The 17,733-nt window shown below is 51.8% G+C and overlaps 1 protein-coding gene across 3 annotated transcripts in view; it reads left to right on the forward strand.

The window, feature by feature from the left end:
* Nucleotides 1-17,733, forward strand: part of RNF220 (ring finger protein 220) — a 211,039-nt gene that overhangs the window by 187,839 nt on the left and 5,467 nt on the right. Inside the window, exons 1-8 of one of the 3 annotated variants that reach the window (XM_063104739.1) lie at nucleotides 3,600-3,812; nucleotides 3,946-3,988; nucleotides 7,144-7,265; nucleotides 7,618-7,750; nucleotides 15,948-16,044; nucleotides 16,441-16,527; nucleotides 16,640-16,695; nucleotides 16,828-16,906. In XM_063104739.1, coding sequence (XP_062960809.1) covers nucleotides 3,759-3,812; nucleotides 3,946-3,988; nucleotides 7,144-7,265; nucleotides 7,618-7,750; nucleotides 15,948-16,044; nucleotides 16,441-16,527; nucleotides 16,640-16,695; nucleotides 16,828-16,906 — 671 coding nt within the window. In that variant the 5' untranslated portion in view covers nucleotides 3,600-3,758. Of the gene's footprint in view, nucleotides 1-3,599; nucleotides 3,813-3,945; nucleotides 3,989-7,143; nucleotides 7,266-7,617; nucleotides 7,751-15,947; nucleotides 16,045-16,440; nucleotides 16,528-16,639; nucleotides 16,696-16,827; nucleotides 16,907-17,733 lie in introns of those variants that run through there. The other 2 variants (XM_063104737.1, XM_063104738.1) reach the window with 2 other exon arrangements.

Consider the following 17,733-nt stretch of genomic DNA (forward strand, 5'->3'; position numbering starts at 1 on the left):
CCCCTGAGAGGATTGCCCTGATGCAGACAACCCTGGTTTGAGGTGGAGACATGACTCAACCCCAGGGAATTCTGGTCTCAGAGAGAGGCAAGGCTCTGTCCCAGAGAGTTCCACTCCAAAGGGATAGAGCCCTGCCTTCGGAGGCTCATCCTTTCTACTTCACTCACAGCATCAGCCTCACCATCTGCTGAACTAGGAAAAGAGTAACCATCAGGCAAAAATTGCCTCAACTCCCTGACTCCACTCCTTCCCCCAAAATGTGGTGTTTCTTTCATTCTCTAGAGAATATGAGGAAAGTATGGCCCCTCTCACCTAAAAGAATACACATATGACCACACACACACCACGTGTGCCCACACACATTTGCATGCAGCATTTTACATACAATTTCAGGAAGATGAAAAACCTCTAGAGCCCATCCAAGTACCCCTTAGAGGTCTCTGGAGCCCAGATTAAGACCAGAGACCCTGTTCTAGACTTGAAAGTACACCTCTTAATGGACAGATCAGATTAGGTTTACTTCCTGCAAGATAAAGCTCATGCTCCTTAGCATGTCACCAAGGCCTTCTGTGATTTAAATTCGACCTGTATTTCCAGCTTCCATCCTGCCTTCCATGAATCCTGTGGGCTCTGCTCCCTCAATTAATGCTAGCCGCTTCCTGGTTGTGCCATTCCTTTCTTTTCTCCATGTCTTTACACATGCTGTTTCTTCTAACAGGATTCTTTTACCTTACCCCATCAAATTTCTATTTATCCCTCAACATTCCTGCCCAAATACCATCTCCTCCAGGAAGCCTTTCTGGATTAGCTATCTCTTCTCATGACTTTTGTGTGTCCCTATTATTGCACCATCACCCTATATTGTGATCACCTGTTCAGGTATGTTCAGGTATATCAGGTATGTCTCCTTATATATAACAAACTATCCCAAAACTTGGTGGCTTAACACAATTTATTATTTCTCATGATTCTGTGGATGGACTGGGAATTTCCTCACTCATGCAGTTCATTCAGCTGGAGGACTGGCTGGCCTGAAAGTCCAAAATTGCCTCACCACATGTCTGGAAAATAGGGGTACCTTGGCTCTCTTCCATGTGGCCTCTCATCTCCCAGTTGGTTAGACTGGCTTCCTTACTTAGCAGTCTCAGGTAGTGGCACACCAGGAGGGCAAAGGCCAAAGCTATAAGGTCTTTTGAGGCCTAGAATCTGGAACTTGCACAATATCACTTCCTACAGAACTGCACTTTCTATTGGGCAAAGCAAGTCACAAAGCTAGCCCATAATCAATGGGTGAGGAAATGCAGCTCTTGATAGGAGATGCTACAAGGAATTGTGGCCATATTTAATCTGCCTCGAGTCTGACCCCTCCACTATACTTGGAGTTCCTCCAAGGAAAGGACCTTGCCTTATCCTTCCTTTACTCAAACATTTTTCTAGTACTCACTTATTCTCGGCCCAGGGTTCTTCCCTTCAAGGGGGTTAGATTTGCAAATAGATAATTATGGCTCAGTGGTTTAAGTGCTATAACAGGGGTGTAAGTTTTTAAGATAACACAGTGGAAGGAGGGGTAAATCAGAGCAAGCTTTACAGAGGAGGTAGTGACTGAATGGTGTTTCTGAGGAGGAGGAGTTCACTTGGTGAACAAGGAAGAAAGGGCATTCCAGATAAAAGCAACACTATGTGCAAAGAGTGTAGAGGTATAACACAGAATGATATATTTGGGGACCTGCTGGCAGTTCAGTTCTGTTAGAGAGTAAAATACTAGGGAAGCTGGTAGGAGATGAAGCTGGAAAAGTAACCCAGGGAGTAGCTGGAAATACCATCTGCTCTTTACACAATGCCTGGTATGTAATAGTTGCTCAGTTATGGTGGATTTAGAAAATCATTGAACTAGGTCTTGAAAGTAGGGGGTATTGGTTTCTGATTTAGATTCCCATTTACTTAGCTTCTGCTGAGTGCCTAATCCTCTTAACCATTACTTCAATTTACCCTTATAGCGAAAGTACAAACTAGGATTCATTGCCCCCAATTTATTGCTAAAGAAACAGACCTAGATAGGGGAAGTAACTTTTCTAAGAACATATAAATCCTGAGTAACAGAATCAAGATTTGAACTTAAGTCTTTCTGGCCCTGAATACTATATTGTTTCCCAGCCCTACACTGGGCTCAGGGCTTATCTCATAATCTTTCTACTGAGATCTCCCTCAATCTAGACCCTGTGCTGGGTGAATGGATAAAAATGATCTCTCAAGTAGAAGAAATAGATATGTAAATAACCAAAATATACATGATCAGAGGGAAACCAAGGGACTGTGAAAACTCGGAGGAGGTAACAAACCCAGCCTTAGGGGAAAAATTAAGCCTTCCAGAATTAACCAAGCTGGGGATTTTGGGAGACATGGAGGATAATCCAGCCCAGAGTCTAGACCACGGAGTGCTCAAAGAGCTACAGGTAGCTCTGCAGAGCTGAATGCCCAGAGGTCAAAGGGAGAAAGTAGGAGTGACAGAAGAGTCTGGAGATGTGGGCAGGGCAGGGCAGGGAAGGCCTGTATGCCATGTTGTAAATCTTTTAGGTGGAGAACCACTGAAGGATTCAAAGGGGAAAACGGGGTTACTCCTGCAAAACAGCAAGATCACACTGTGTGTAGTGGAGGATGCGTTGCAGGGAGAGAAACCAGAGACCAGATGAGATGGGAGACAGCTGCAAATTTAGAGACTAATAAGATTATGAACTAGACAAGTGACAGCCAAAGTAGGTACAGCCATCGAAGAAACACTCAGGGATGTCTTGCTTATGCCAAGCACCGCCGTGCTGGGCTCAGGGTTCACCCACATCACCCACACATGGCCCCAACCCTGGAGCGGTTAGTCCACTGATAAAAATGTATACAAGCTGTAATGAAGGTACAGAGATGGAGGAAAAGCTATTTTTCGGTTAGGCTGGATGGATGAGTAGTACGAGATACACAGAGATGAGGAAATTTAAGGGGTCTTTAAAAGTGGACTTCCAGGATCTAGAGAAGGATTGAGTGTGAAGGATGTAGGAGAGGGTGGGGTCAAGGGCGACTCTCAAGCTTCCTATGTGGGCACACCTGAGTAGATGGTGGTATCCTCTTATAAACTGGGAATCCAGGAGGAAGGCGCCTGTTCAATGTTAGCCGTGTGCCTATGGGAGCTCTAATGTCCGGGGGACAGCTGAAATGTTGGGACTTCTCTAATAACGGACTGCAATGGACTGGGGGGGCGGGGGGCGACTGTTGGGAACACGCGGTGGGATCGCCCAAGGACGATCGGGAATTCCGAAGCCGCCTCCCCAGCGAAGCAGCAGCGCGAGAGGACAGAGCCGGGGCCGGGCTAAGGGGCGGAGGGAGCCCCACAGTGGGAGGGGTGGAAGGACCTCGAAGCCGCTAAAGCTGGGGCGGGTAGGGTTCTTGCGCGGTGGGAAAGGCCCGGGGAGGGCCCCAGCTGGTTGCTACCCAGGTACGAATGGCAGTTTCCTGGTCCCGGTCCGGCAGCCCCTCCGTCGTGAACTTTCACCCCCAGCGTACGACGGAGGCGGGTCACGTGATCAGGGCCAACATGGCCGCCGCCGCCACTGGTAGCTGAAGTGCCGCCGCCGCCGGGCAGCCGGGAGGAATCCGCCCGCATCGCCGCCCACGCCGGCCGGGCGGCTGCGGGACCCGGAGCGCCGGAGGCCGGGGCTGGGGCGGCACCGCGCGGCGGCCACGGGGTCCCGTTAGAGCAGCCCTCGGCGGCTATGCCGAGGGCCCGGAGCGGCCGGCGGAGCAGGGGGGCCGGCGGGAGGGAGGAAGTAGGTTTGTTTACGGGCTGTTGGGGCGGGGCAGGCCTGGACTGGGGTCCGGAGCCGGGGCGGGGGCCAGGACTCCGGGCCGCGCCTGACGCTATGTTCTCTTTTTTTGCATCTGCCCGGGATCTTTTCCCAGACCTTCCTGCGAGTGCGAGCCAACCGGCAGACCCGACTGAATGGTGAGTCCTGTCCGGCCCCTCCCTCCGCCCCACCTCCGGCCTGCTCCCTCCCTCACTGCCTGCAGCTCCCGGTTTGCCTGGGTCTCTTCGACATAAGGGCCCATTGGCTTCTTCGAGTCACAGCGCCTGAGTATGTGTAAACCAAGGCTGCCGCTCTCAGTTTCCCCGTCTGTCTAATGGAGGTATGGTTCCCAGCTCTTGCCCAAGCTTCTCTAAAGGCCCTGAAGAACCCTGGAGGGCAATAAGTGCCGGAGAATGAGGGACGAGCTACACAATTCCACTCGGGAGCTCAGCTTTGAATTTGCAAACTGCTGGGACCTCACTATACAAGCCGGCAGGGCGCTGAGAATGTTTTTCTTCCAGTTTTTAATCAGTGCCCAGTAGTGTGAATACAGCCTCTCTGCTGAGACTTGACAATGCATTGAGATCTGGAGTTCCCACGGCAACAGGAACTAACTCATCCCCAGGGCTCTTTGAGTTATCAGTCGGCCCACATTTCACAAAGGTGATCAGCGTGGGCTCGACAGCTCTTAGAGGCCTTCTCTGAAAGCAGGCCGTGTATGCACTACCTGGTGGCCCCCCTTTTGGATTCAAACCTCTGGAGCATTCCTGTTTGCTGAACACAATTGAATGATTCTAGTTTTTTGTGCTGACCGGGATGTGGTATATCTGGGGGTTGGCTATAAAGGGCTTAGGGTCTCTGGGACAGTCGGTGAGTGAGGCCATGGATATTCAAGATCCCAAGCTCTTACTACTTGGTTTCTGCTGCCAGGCTGAGCCCCAGTCTGAAAAGGGAGATCATTTATTATGGCTTGGCACCGTGTTAAGCAACATTTTCACAACACCTCTGAGAGGAGAGTATTGCACACATTTGGTAAATTAGGAAACCGAGGCTCTGAAAGGTGAAAGTAATTTGGTTAAAATCACACAGCTGGGATGTAATGAGCCATGATTGAACTGAAGTTTGTTTACCTCCAAAGCCTGTGCTGCTCCAACCATGCCATGCTACCTCCTTGGCAGATGCTTTGACTTCCTACTCAGAGGTAGCCTCTGGGTAGAGAACAAAACTTTCCCTCCACGCTTTAGTAAGCTTAGTTCAGGACTTAGAAGATGAATGTTAAGGATAAAACCAAACCTGCCTTCCTTATCTGAGAATTTCCAGATAAAGCCCAGTCCGTCAGGGTGCTTTCCTGGATCTACAAGGGATCATCTGCTGGCCTAGGTGTCCTGGGTAAGGAGACCATCCAATATTGTGCCTTCTTTGGCAGTTCTGAGAGATTCATTTCTTTATTCAATCATTGAACAGTATCTGTCATTGGCCCCTTCTTCTCCCAGGGAGGTACTCCCTCGGGCTCTAGGCAGCATAGGTGAGGAAGCTTTGTATTGGCACACTGCTCCATACTAGGCTCCTAGAACTCTGAAGTTCCGTTGCTCAGTGTTTTTCTGATATCTCATATCCCTTCTCCATCCCAGCCATGGCTCTAGAGTGTCAAGGCTGCTTGAGCCTAAGATTCCAAGGGGTAGGGCAACCAAAATGAAGGAATCTGGATCTTTGTCCACTAAGTCAAGTGGAGCGCCAGAACATAGTCACATCTCCTATACTGAAAATACAGGAAATTGAACAGATGGGTTGGGCTACAGACCAGGGGTTCTCAAACTCCATGCTCACTTCTGGTGAGATGGTGGCTTTCCTTGTGGTTTGGGTCTTTCTAAGGCCACTCTGTTTTGGAGTTGGAGTAGCTCCCTGCCTCAGACCGTCAACAGGCAGGAGTTGGGGCCCTGGTACACTGGGATCAATTTTTGCTGATGCTCCCCAGTTGGGAGCCAGGAGAGCGTTCTAGGCTATGAAGTAAGGCCTGGTTTCCTATCTTACCTTTGCTACTTTTTAGCTATTTGGACAAGTGTCTTGATCTCTCTAAGCTTCAGTTTTCTTCATCTGCTAAAATGGGATAATGCAACCTAGTTTCAGGACGTAGGAGTAAGTGAGCCACCTTGTGTAAGGTACTTGGCTCTGAGCCTGACACATAGTAGAAGCTCTAAATTGTAACCTATCAACTGTCATCTGTGTTCCCCTCCCTAGACTGCTTTCATGAGCTTACAATCAGGGTCAGTGTCATGAGAAAGTTCTTCCTGGCCCTGCAGTGGGGAACCTTTTCCTCCTTGGCTAGCTGCTCTTCCACACACACCACCCCACCCCATCCCTGTCAGTCTGGTCTCAGAATGGCCATCTCTGATCCTGTTCTTGCATTCCTGGGAGGGGCTAGAGCGAACAGAGTCCCTTATTTTGACCCCTTCCTACTCTAGTGACAGGAGGGCTACAGAGAAGGATTAGTGAGCTAATTAGAAATGATTGCATCTCTCAGCATTAATTAGCAGTGCTGTGGGCTTGCAATGTGCACTTTGGAACTGAGCCCCCTGCGGGACAGCATGGCAGGCAGCCCTCTGCCTCTGGGGCCTGCCAGCCCCTGTGTACTGATTAGAAATGATGGAACAGGTTTGGGTGGGCACAGTAAGGGCTGCATCCTTCAGGTACGTTGGGCCCTCTGACCCAACTGCCCAAGGTCTAACCCAGACCCTATGACTGGGCCTCAGTCTCCTCTTCTGTAAAATGGGACCAGTGGACATCAGAAAAATTCTTCCTGGAGGATTCTAGGTAGGACACTAGGGGCTATACCTCAGGGCTTTTGGCCCGGGAACGAAAGGGGTTTTAACTGATGAGTGAACATCAGGCCAGATCAGGCCCCTGGAGGGACCTTGGGTTCTAGCCTAGAGATGGTCTGTAGAGTTCTATTCCCCGACACCACAAGAGCCCATGTTCTTGGCCTTCCGGTGAGATACCTAGCAACATGGAGTACCTTTGCCTGTTGGACTCAATTAGAATCCACTGCAGAAAGGGAAGTATGGATTGAGCTTGACCCAGCTGTGGCCACCAAGGGAACACTTTCCTGGCCTAGCACCAGCCTCCTCGCCAGGTGCTCTTGGGGAGGCCCAGTCCCCAGAGAGGCAGGAGGGCTACAAAATGAGGACCAAATGAGGCACTGAACAAAAGGGCTAATGGCTGGCAGGAGGTCAGGATATGTCAGCTCCACTGGGACCCTGGGAGCTACGGTGACTGTCTGCTTGTTCTGTGCTTTGTTTTCGGTTTCTCCGTGCAGCTCGGATTGGGAAAATGAAACGGAGGAAGCAAGATGAAGGGCAGGTATGTCCCCTGTGCAACCGCCCCCTGGCAGGATCGGAGCAGGAGATGAGTAGGCATGTGGAGCATTGCCTTTCTAAGGTAGAGGGGCCATCACCACCCACCTTTCTTCCCTCCCCTTTCCCAACACTAGCTGCTGATTGCCCCAAATCTGCGGGCTCTTGGGGTCTCCATGTGGTCTGAGCAGCTTCTTCCCTTCTGTTTGCTCTCTTTGCTTTCACTCTCACTTACTCCCTCCTTGGGCTCCAGTGGAACGTTATTGGGAAGAGGCCCAGGTCTTTGACCTCTAGATTGGTTTACTTCAGAGGAGCCCTAAAGCTGGGGGACGCATTTGGTACGACGCAGCTGGGGCTAGGCTGTGTCCTCCTTGCAGGCTCTGGGGAGCAGGTAGGGGCGGCCTGGGCCCTGCATGATCCTGCTCTGCCTTTCACAGAGGGAAGGCTCCTGCATGGCTGAAGATGATGCCGTGGACATCGAGCATGAGAACACCAATCGCTTTGAGGAGTATGAGTGGTGTGGGCAGAAGCGGATACGGGCCACCACTCTCCTGGAAGGTGGCTTTCGAGGTACAAGCAGCTAACACATAGGCATTGGCATCTGGCGCCAGGCCTCTGCTGGGTATCCATCTGTTGAGAGCTGAGAGGCCATGGCTGGTGGCTGGTCATCCGTTCTACCATGTGGAACTGCTGCCGTGGGGCTCCTTTGTGACCGTGCTGACTGCCTGTGATGTGCATATTAAAATGGATGTATTTGGGTGGGGAAATGGAATTGTGAGGCTGCAAGCTAGGAGTGACGAGGGGGGCTCTCAGCCTCGGGTGATACATTGAAGGTGACAGCCAAGCCGCGTTAGCACCTGCATAAAATATTAAAGGGACGGTTATGCATTTATCACTCCATCCCTCTTAAGGCTGATAAATGAGAATTCAGCAACCTGCTGTACACCTCCAGCACTGGGGGCCCTGAGGGCTTCCAGGCAAATGCATTGGATTTTCCTCCTCCTCCTCATCCCTATGTCAGGGAAATCAGTTACAGAGGAGAGAGTCTGAGTTATGGCAAAATTTGACCTCCCATGAGCTTCATTGGTGAATCTAATTTTAGCTCTATCCCATCCGTTCTCCCCGGGCACCCTCTTCCCTAAAGCAAGAGGGGCCTGGGCCCAGCTGCTCCCTGCTTCCCTTGGGCTCTCCCCAGTTTCTGCAGAGGAGTCCATGGGGCCCTACTCTTCTCCACTGCCCTCCCCGCTCCCTGGAGGGGCATAGCTTGCACATCCCCTCCGCCCCCCACACAAAGTCAGACAGCAGAACTGGTTGGGTGCCCATGGTCAGTGTCCTCTTGTCAAACTCTCCTGCCCAAGGGGAGCTGTCTGCCTCCTGGCCTACAGCTTTTCTCCCTTTCTGTGCATGAGCACAGCTGGCATTGCAGCTTGTGGTCATTAAGTGAGCCAATCTGCTTGCCATCTGCCTCCCGTTCTCTGGGCAACACCCTTGGGAGTACCACTGTGTATGGTCCCTGGAGAATCTCACAGCAGCTGGGGAGAGGGTCTCTGACTCCTTAGAGCCATGCTATCTGGGTGGGTGCTGAGGAGTGGTGTCCACAGTGCTGTCCAGTGCAGACTGGCTACATGAAGGGGCTAAAGGCCCAGATGGGACGTTATTGCCTCTGGGCTTCCCTCACATTACCCAAGCATTTGGGGGCAAGCCAAAACATCAGTCAGGCAGGTTAGTCAGACCAGACTGTTTCCCTGAGCCTGAGCTGGAGAGTGCTAATTTGCCATTTCATTTTGGCCTTCTACTGGAGCTCTGCAGTGTCTGAGGCCCCGGAAAAATGAGCAGCAGAGCCCAGGACCCCATGAGTTGTATACATGGGTGCCTGGTGGCAGCTCATGCAGGGTCAGTTCCAGGATGCTGCTCTGGACTAGCTCTGTTGGCAGGTGCACCTATTCACATCTTCCATTTCCCTGGCAACTTCTTAGTCAGATTTCTTGGCACAGAACTGGACCCAATGGCTTCTGGGCACAAGACAGTGCTTAAGGGGTATAGAGCTGCCTAGGGCCTGCTGACTTGACAAAGTATTTCCCCTGCGCTGGGGTGTGCTTGCAGAGGCCTGTGAGGGGCTCTCAGGCCCTGGGCGAGTATCAGTTTTCCCTGAGTGTTTACACAGCGAGGTTGTTCCTTTCAAGAATTCCTGAGGGGAGTTCAAAGGGGGCTTTTCTTTGAGCGATTTGGAGAGCGAGAATGAGAGTGAGACTTGAAGAGGGAACAGGCCGGAGGTGCCTTTATCTGCAGAGAATTGCTCCAGCTTTCCTGATAGAAGCTGCTGCCGCCTCTTCAACAGCTTAGCGCAGTCAAAAGACGGGCGGACTTGAAAGGCTGTTTTACAGCAAGATCAGCGGGGGCCACGAGGCAGAGAGCGGGGCACAGTGATACAGAGGAGGCTGAGGCTCCTCAGTGGGGAGGGATATCAAAGGGAGGCCCTCGCTGATCCTGACTGCCTCTGCCCCCGAATCCCTGTCTGCAAAAACTGGCCATCTGTCAGCCTGCCCTCCCTGGCCAGGACCGATAGGCCCCATCTCTTGGGGGGCTGGGTGTGGCCCCGCCAGGCGGGCTGGTGTCAGTGTAGTGCATTGATCACCCGCCGGGCGGGCCGAGCCGCAAGCCGGGCAGCGCGTGCTTAATGTGATTGAAAGGCAGTTAAAATGGCGGTGACCTTTTCAGGAGGAATTAGATTGCCTGCCAAGACCGGTTAGAGGGAGTGATAACGCCAGCTGAAGAAGCTGCCCAGCCGACTTCAGAGAGAGGGAGGCAGAGGCAGGATGAGCAGGCGAGCGGTGAGGCCCATTTAAGCTGCGCTGTGCGTGCTGACAGAACAGAGATTGCTGTCCTTGTTAGATATGAAAGAATTGAAGAATTGCAGATAAGTTCCTGTATCCGATCATCCCTGACCCTTTCTCCCAGACTGGGCACCTTTGCCATCCTCAGCAGAGCTTCCTACCAGGCCAACTGCGAGCTGGTCTGATAGATCAAGTTGGTTACCTTGGGTGTAGTCTGCTGTGAGGAGCAGTCAACAAGCAAGGGCTTGGTAGAGACGCTCAGCTGAGGGGAATGGGCCTTAGAGATGGGACCTGTGGTTACTGAGAGGGAGGCCCAGCTCAGGCTCAGGCCTGGGAGTGCTTAGAACTGGTATTTGAGGACAGAACGAAGGACCAAACAAGAGGTGAGCACTGAGATAGGTTCAGCTGGGAAAAGATTTCTAAAAGACTAAAGGAAATAGGTAAAGAGTTCAAGAGAGTATGTCAGAAGAAATTTTTGGTATCTAGGAGACACTCTGACCCTTGCAGTTTTAGGAGAAATCTTTAGGCTGTGTGCCTGCTCTGGTGATAGTCCTCTCAGAGCCTTAGGTTTTCTAGCCTGCATAAAGGGCAGCACACACAGCCTAGCATTTCACCCACATTTTCCTAAGAGAGATCAGCAGTTAGAAAAAGATGCTCTTCTGAGGTACCATGCCAAACCTGGATAGAGAAAGGGGTTTCTAGGCTAGAGAAGCAGGCCATGAGGCAGGCCACAGGGAATTATACAGACATGCTCCTCCCCATAGTCAAAGGAGATATGTGATGACTGAGTGACGCCTCTCATTTCCTACATCTAAGCTCCTGGATCCTGGAGAAGAGACCTGTGGTGGTGAGGCTTGGTCCCTCCCGGTGTTGCTTGCCAGTGAGGGTTCACCCAGCTGGATTTGAGGAGCTCAGAGCTCATATCTGGAAGAGGCAGGCTGGAGAGAGGACATGGGAATGATTGGTTTCCAGTAAGGTGGCAGTGATGTGTTGGACACAAGAGTGGTGAGGTAGAGGAATTTCCCAGGAGGCTGCACAGGAAATGGACGTTGTCTGCATCTGAGTCTCTGAGCCCCAGTGGTGAATGCATTGCTAGAATCCAGCCTGAAGCCTCTTGAAAATCAAACGTGGAGTGGGGGAGAGGGAAGGTACTAAGAGAGTCAGCTGTGCAGGGTTTCTGCCCTGCCCAGATCCTGGCCTAGAGCCTGTGACTTTCTCGAATTCCTGTCTTAGATTTAGGCTGGTTCCTGGTAGCCTGGAATGAGAAATCATGGCAAGAACAGGCAGGGCAGCTTTGACACAGATCTTTTTAACTGGCTGTATCTTGATAAAACTCCAGCAGCAGACTATGGGGCAAGGTGAGGAGAGGTGTTGTGAGTCCAATGGCATATAGACCTTGCCTTAGCTGCTGCCTCCTTTAGCGTGTTGGTTCTCAAAAGATGGGAGCCCCAGCTGCTAAAAATGTCCCCCAGCACAGCTCTGCTGCCTGGTCCAGTCAGTGACAGGTATTGGAACAGCACACCACTGGAGACAGTCTTGGAATGGAGAGGGGTAGGGCTGCTGCCTTCTAACTCCCCACCACCTTTAGTTATAACTGTCGCCTGTTGGGAGGGGTGAGGAGAGGTGGCAAGGAGCAAGGCACCGTCTTTCCCCTGTGGCAACTGACGGGATTTAATCGCCTTTTGGAACACAATTGTTAAGCTGGGACAGAGGGAGTGCAGGCAGAAGGAGCAAGTATCAATGGTTTTAAACGGCGTCTGTCTCTATGCGTCTCTCCTGACGTGAGGCAGTGAAACGCGTTATCGAGGAGGCCCGGAAAGTGGCTAAGTGCGTTTGACACACGCCAACTCCCTGCCTCCACACTGGATAATTGCATTGTCAACTGTTCAGCGAGGTGGCAGGTGACACTGCAGGCCGATTGATTGTCCCGCATCGCAGCTCCCCAGACTGTCAGCTCCCCAATCGATGGCGTTTACACAAGACACCGTAACTGCATCTGTAACTAATTCCAGTGTAAAACTCTCCGGAAGCTGCTGCCCCTGCGCTCCCTATTGGAGAGCACAGGCCTCTGGAGGGCCTCAAGACTTTCCTTTCTCCCTGGGCCCTGGTTTTGTAGGGAGAAACAGGTGAGGAAATCGATGGCTCCTTTTTTGTGGTTTCAGGTTACAGGACGTTACTGCCCCCAGTAAACGGGCATCTCCAGTTTCTCAGTCGATCATCTGATCAATTGATTAAATTAACACTGATTTTTTTTTTTTTCTTTTTTTTCCTTCTCAATGACCCAGGAAGAAATGAGTTTATGGGAGAAGGGTCGTTTTCATAAAATTTAGACTTGCATATCATTTCTGCACTTAACCCTCTCCCTCTTTATTGCTGAGTGTTCACAGGAAGGGAAGGGGTTTTTTGATTGCCCCCACAGGACTAGGCAACTCTGGTAGCCACTCTACTGGGCATCATTGACTGTCAGGCTTAGTTTGCCTGTGGGTGGGGGCCCAGCCCTTTCAGCCACTTTAAGGTGGGGCAGAACTGTAGCAAGGGGGCGTCTCTGGTGACTGAAGGGTACTCTGGGTCATCTTGGAGGTCTTGGGGGCTGAGTTCCTTCTCTGGTTAGCAGCAGCAGGAGTGGCAGCTTGCCTGTTATCCCCAGAGCTACATGGAAGAGGAGCCAGAGACTTGGAAAGGAGCTGTCTGTGCCATCTTGCCTCTGAGTACTGGCTTGGGATATTCCAGCAGCTGAGAACATAAAACGACTGCGGAGCTTTCCTCTCCAAGCAGGAGGGGTTGGGGGGGGAGGGCCAAGCTGGCAGGGGTGCTGTCTGCATAAAACGGCTTTATGGCCGTTTCTTTTTATTATGATTCTGCCAGAAGTCAGCAAGTGACATTTCATTAAGAAAATAAAGTTTAATGTGCTGGGAAGGAGGTTGTAGCAGGCTGGGGCAGCACAAGAGTGAAATTGGCAGCAGCGGCCTGTTCTGAACACCTGTGGGGGTAGGGAGAAGTTCCCAACATCTGTCTCTGCTGGGGGATGGGGTCAGGGTCAGAGTAAACTGCTCAGATCAGAAGCAAAAGACCTTTTCCTTGGCAAACAAGATGTGTAATGCTCTCCATCCTGCTCGACTGGTCAGAGGAACAGAAGACTGGGAGCTGGGGTCTGATAGGAAAGGTTGTGTCCTGAGAGGTTTCTCCAGGCCATCAGCTAACAGGCTTGGCCTTCCCTCTGGCACAGGGCTCCGAGGACCTAATAGAACAGTATTGGCAGTGTTTAGCCAAAGTACTGCTGAGCTATGGTATATGGCACCTGCTGTGGACCTGGCCAGCCTTGCTGGGTGATGCGGAGATCACAACAGAGAGTCAGACTTGGGACCCTTGTAGCTTTCGGCTTTAAATGTGATTTGGAGTTGCACAGGAGTCTGGGTGGACACCAAAGAAGGGACATCTATGTTTAAGTACCTGGTGAATGGGCTCGCTGGTGGCTCACTTGGGAGAGCATGGTGTTGATAACATAAGGGCTCAGATCCCCGAACCTGCCAGCCACCAAAAAAACAAAACAGTGCCTGGCAAATGCTCATCCACCATTCACTCAGAGCACCTTGAAGATACAGATCAGATCTTGACACTTTTGTGTTCTCAGTACAAAGCCAGACAGAGGATAGCTCAGTGAAGTTTGAAAGAATGTTAAGGTGAGAGTTCATTCCTTCAGCAAGGATTATAGAGCAACTACTATGCGTAGGCACTGTGAGTTAATGGTGGAAGGTATGGTTGAGCTGAGTCAGACTTGCTGAATGAGCAGGCATTTGTTTTATAGACCAGGAGGGAGAAGGTTCAGGGTAGAGAGAGCAGGAGATACACAGGCATGTGGGCATAAGAAAGCATGTACGATTTGGGAAACCACAGTTGCTGTGTTCCATTGGAGAGTGAGTCCTGGTATGCAGGCAAGACTGCAGAGGAAAGGACTTTATGCCACAGGGCTGCTCTATATGTTGAGAAGCTGGGACTTTTCCTGGTAGCTTTTGGGTACCCTATTTTCTTGGCTTTGCCATGGGAGCCCTACTGGGCTCAGGAGTGGTGCCAGAGTTCTCTGGTTTCCTTTTTTGCGCACCCACAAGGCAGGGCTGGGAAGGGCAGGGCCGGGCTGAGCAGAAGATGTAAGGCTGGCTGCTGAGCTGCATGTACTTGGGGGAGGGGGGCTGGCAGGGCTCAGGGGGCGCAGGCTGTAAGTGAACCTGATAGCTACGTTCTGATTGATGGCAGAGTTTGTCTCCCAAACTGTCAGAGGGTTTATAGAGGTGCCACTCACCCACAAGGCAGGAATTGCTTGTCAGGACACCTGGCTGCGAACAGGAAAGAGAGCTGTAACTTGGTGTTTTCTCAGCTTAATGGCCCTGCTGCTAACCTGCCTGCTGCCTCAAGTGTGTTAGTGCCTCAGGGTGGAGGGCAAATGAGGACTGTCAGGGAGGGGTGGAGCCTAGGCAGTGCCCAGCCTCTTGCTTTCCCTGGTGCTTCTTACCTCTGGGAGGGGTGGGATCTTTATGAGACCAGAGACCAGAGGAGTAGGAGGGAGAAGAATCAGGAAGAAAGTGTTTCAAGAAAGTGCTTTTCAGGGTTTGAAAGGTGGAGAACACTCTAGATGGAATGCATAGCATGAGCAAAGGTCATAAGCAGGGTATGTTTGGACACAGTGATCAGTCTCCGTGTTCATGTGCCTAGGGCATATGAAATGAAGTGAGGCAAGAGAGAGGGTTGAGAAGGATCTGGCCAAAGAGTCTGGACTTGGTTATACATGCAGTGGGAAGCCATAGATGGTTCTGGAGCAGGCTAAAGAAGAGTCAGAACTATATGGTAAGCAGGATGAGGGAATAGACAATAGATTTGAGGACCCAGCAAAAGACTGTCACTCAAATGAGAGTATAAGGACCTGTGAATGGAAAGAATGGAGAAGAAGAAAGTTAAGATCTTCATGCCAGAACCCTGAGCTTCTCCCTCACTTCTTTAAGGATTTCCTTGCTGATCCCACTCACCACAGAGTCCTTTGTTTTCTTTTGTCCATGGAAGGGCTTGTTGTGCTGGCTAGTGGTGTGAGGAAGCAGGGGAAAGAGGGCCATCTCTGTGGCCCCTGACCCTAAGCTATCAGGAAGGGTGGTCTTGGGGGTCAGAGAGACCACCTGGCAGGTAAGTGAAGTGGGCTTGGTGTAGCCTCAGCAGCTCACCAAATGCACTTCAGAGAGGTCAGCTGCCTGCCTGGCCCTTGGCCTTGCCCCAGCCCGGCCTGGTGCTTTCATGCACTGCTTTGAGAAGCAGGTGTGCTTAACTGTTCTCTCTTGTCTGTCCCTTCCTAATCCCTGTATAGCTGCACTTGTCCAGGAATCTGGGCTGAGTGAGATGGAGATGAATAATTAATGTCAGGCGCTTCAGACACCAAATATTTGAACAGCTGCCTGGTGTTTTTGCTGGCAAGGACCTGGCGGCCAAAATCAGAATGTTGGCTGGGGGTCTCGCTCTATGGCTGTAATTGGCCTTAACCAGCCTGTTATCCCCTCTGATGGACTTGTCATGCTGGACTGTGGGGCATAGGGAAGTCCCAGGTCCTTCCCTGTGAAATTTCTAGACCTGAATTTCTCTGTTCTCTTCCTGCTCTTCCTAGACCTAGAAGACAGGTTGATAGCAGGCCTAGGTGTCTCCTGAGAACCTAAAGTAGTGTATGAATGGGCTAGGTTATGAGCAGAGACCACCTGGAGCAGCATGCAGTGGCAGAGAATGATGAGTTATATAGAGCAAGGAGACTGAAATGTCAGAGTCAGGAGCACCTACACATATATCCCAGGCCCAGGTTTCTATCTGCGCCAAAACCTGACCCATACCTAGAAGCAACAGAAGGGGTACCCTTGGCCTGGTGTTGCTGGCCCCTGGCCCTCCTCACACCCTGTTTCCCACAGGCTCTGGTTTCGTCATGTGCAGCGGCAAAGAGAACCCGGACAGTGATGCTGACTTGGATGTGGATGGGGATGATACTCTGGAGTATGGGAAGCCACAGTATCCTTGGGGCACTATGGGACAAGGTGGAGTTGGTGGGGCAGGCCAAAGGTAATAAGAAAAGCAGCTAAGGGCTGGCCCGTGGCTCACTCAGGAGAGTGCGGTGCTGATAACACCAAGGCCACAGGTTTGGATCCTATATAGGGATGGCCGGTTAGCTCACTTGGGAGAGCATGGTGCTGACAACACCAAGCCAAAGGTTAAGATCCCCTTATTGGTCATCTTTTTTTAAAAAAAAAATAAATAAATAAATAAAGGAAAGCAGCTAGCGTATCTGGTAATCACCCACATCACTCCAGGACCAGAGTCTCAGCTTTGGCCAGGGGGTCTCTCCTGAAGACTCAACTGTCATGCCTACTGCAAACTAGGATCCATCGTCCTTGACCACCGTGCCAGATACACAGAAGCTGATGTCATCCCCTGTACAGGCGAGGAGCCTGGTGAAGCCAAGGAGAGAGAGGCACTCCGAGGCGCAGTCCTAAAGCAAGTGTGGGCACAGTCTTGGGAGGGTGGGCTGGAGGGATCGGAAGCCCTGAGGGAAGGGTCAGCCAAGTACTCAGGCCTTACTTTGTTCTTTCTCCTTCCTTTCCTCTAGCGGTGGCCCTCCCAGCACGCGCATCACTCCTGAATTCTCTAAATGGGCGAGTGATGGTAAGTCCTGACCCAGGTTAAGAGAATAGGGGAGAGAGGGCATCCCTAGATGGTAGTTACTGACTCCAGCCTGACCCCTTACCTGTGCTGTCCAGTCTGGCCAGAGTGTGAGTTGCCCTTCTGTCCTAGCAGAGATGCCATCCACGAGCAATGGTGAAAGCAGCAAGCAGGAGGCCATGCAGAAGACCTGCAAGAATAGTGACATCGAGAAGTAAGTGTGGGTGGCCAGGACAGGTGCCCCGGGACAGCACTTTAGTGGGAGGGAGAGGGGCCCTTTGGTAGTAAGAAGGCCTGCTGCCAGGGCTTGTGGCCCTCCTGAATGCAGCTTCGTCCTGCTGCCCTGGGCATGCAGCCGGCAGTGGAGCCCAGCTGGTGCAAAGCATGACTCCATGAATTGATCGCTGGGCCATGGCCCCAGGAGCCTTGGCGGAGGGAGGAGCAGGCCACCTGCCTGCCTGCCTGCCCGCCTGCCCGCTGCGGCGGCCTCCGTCCAGAGAATGTGATGTATGGCCACCCAGCCTGGCCGGCGCACTTGATTCATCTCTAGTTTCTATTTCTTAATCGGGAGCTAAATTGGTTTCATTTTTCTTGTCCCGGGTGGCACTCACAGTGGGTTTTAGGCAGGAGCATTGGTTCTCATCACTTCTGGGAGGAATTTTTGGCCTGGGTTCTCCAGCAAGGGAAAAGGGAATCCATTAACGCCTTACCCAGGGCTGAGCAGCCCCTGGCCTGGATCCCCAGGATTTGCAAGGATTTGATATCAGCTGGGCATCTCATTGCCTTTCCAGTAGCCCAAGCAAGGCCAGATACAGTCCCAGGAGGTGGCATTGTCCAGTCCAGGCTGCCTGGAGCTGCTGCTGTTGGCCATTGCTTAACTCCCTGCACCCACCCTGCTCCCTCTGACCAGAGGCTAGGTTGCCCAGGTTAAAAGGCAGCCTCTTCATCCCAGGGCCAGTGTTCCATCTTGCTTCCTGCCAGGAGAGTGGATTGCAGGCCAGTCAGGGCTGGGTCGGTGGCCCAGGGTCACCTCCCATTTGT

Source organism: Cynocephalus volans, chromosome 8 (assembly GCF_027409185.1).
Source record: "Cynocephalus volans isolate mCynVol1 chromosome 8, mCynVol1.pri, whole genome shotgun sequence".
In the NCBI taxonomy this organism is placed as follows: Eukaryota; Metazoa; Chordata; class Mammalia; order Dermoptera; family Cynocephalidae; genus Cynocephalus; species Cynocephalus volans.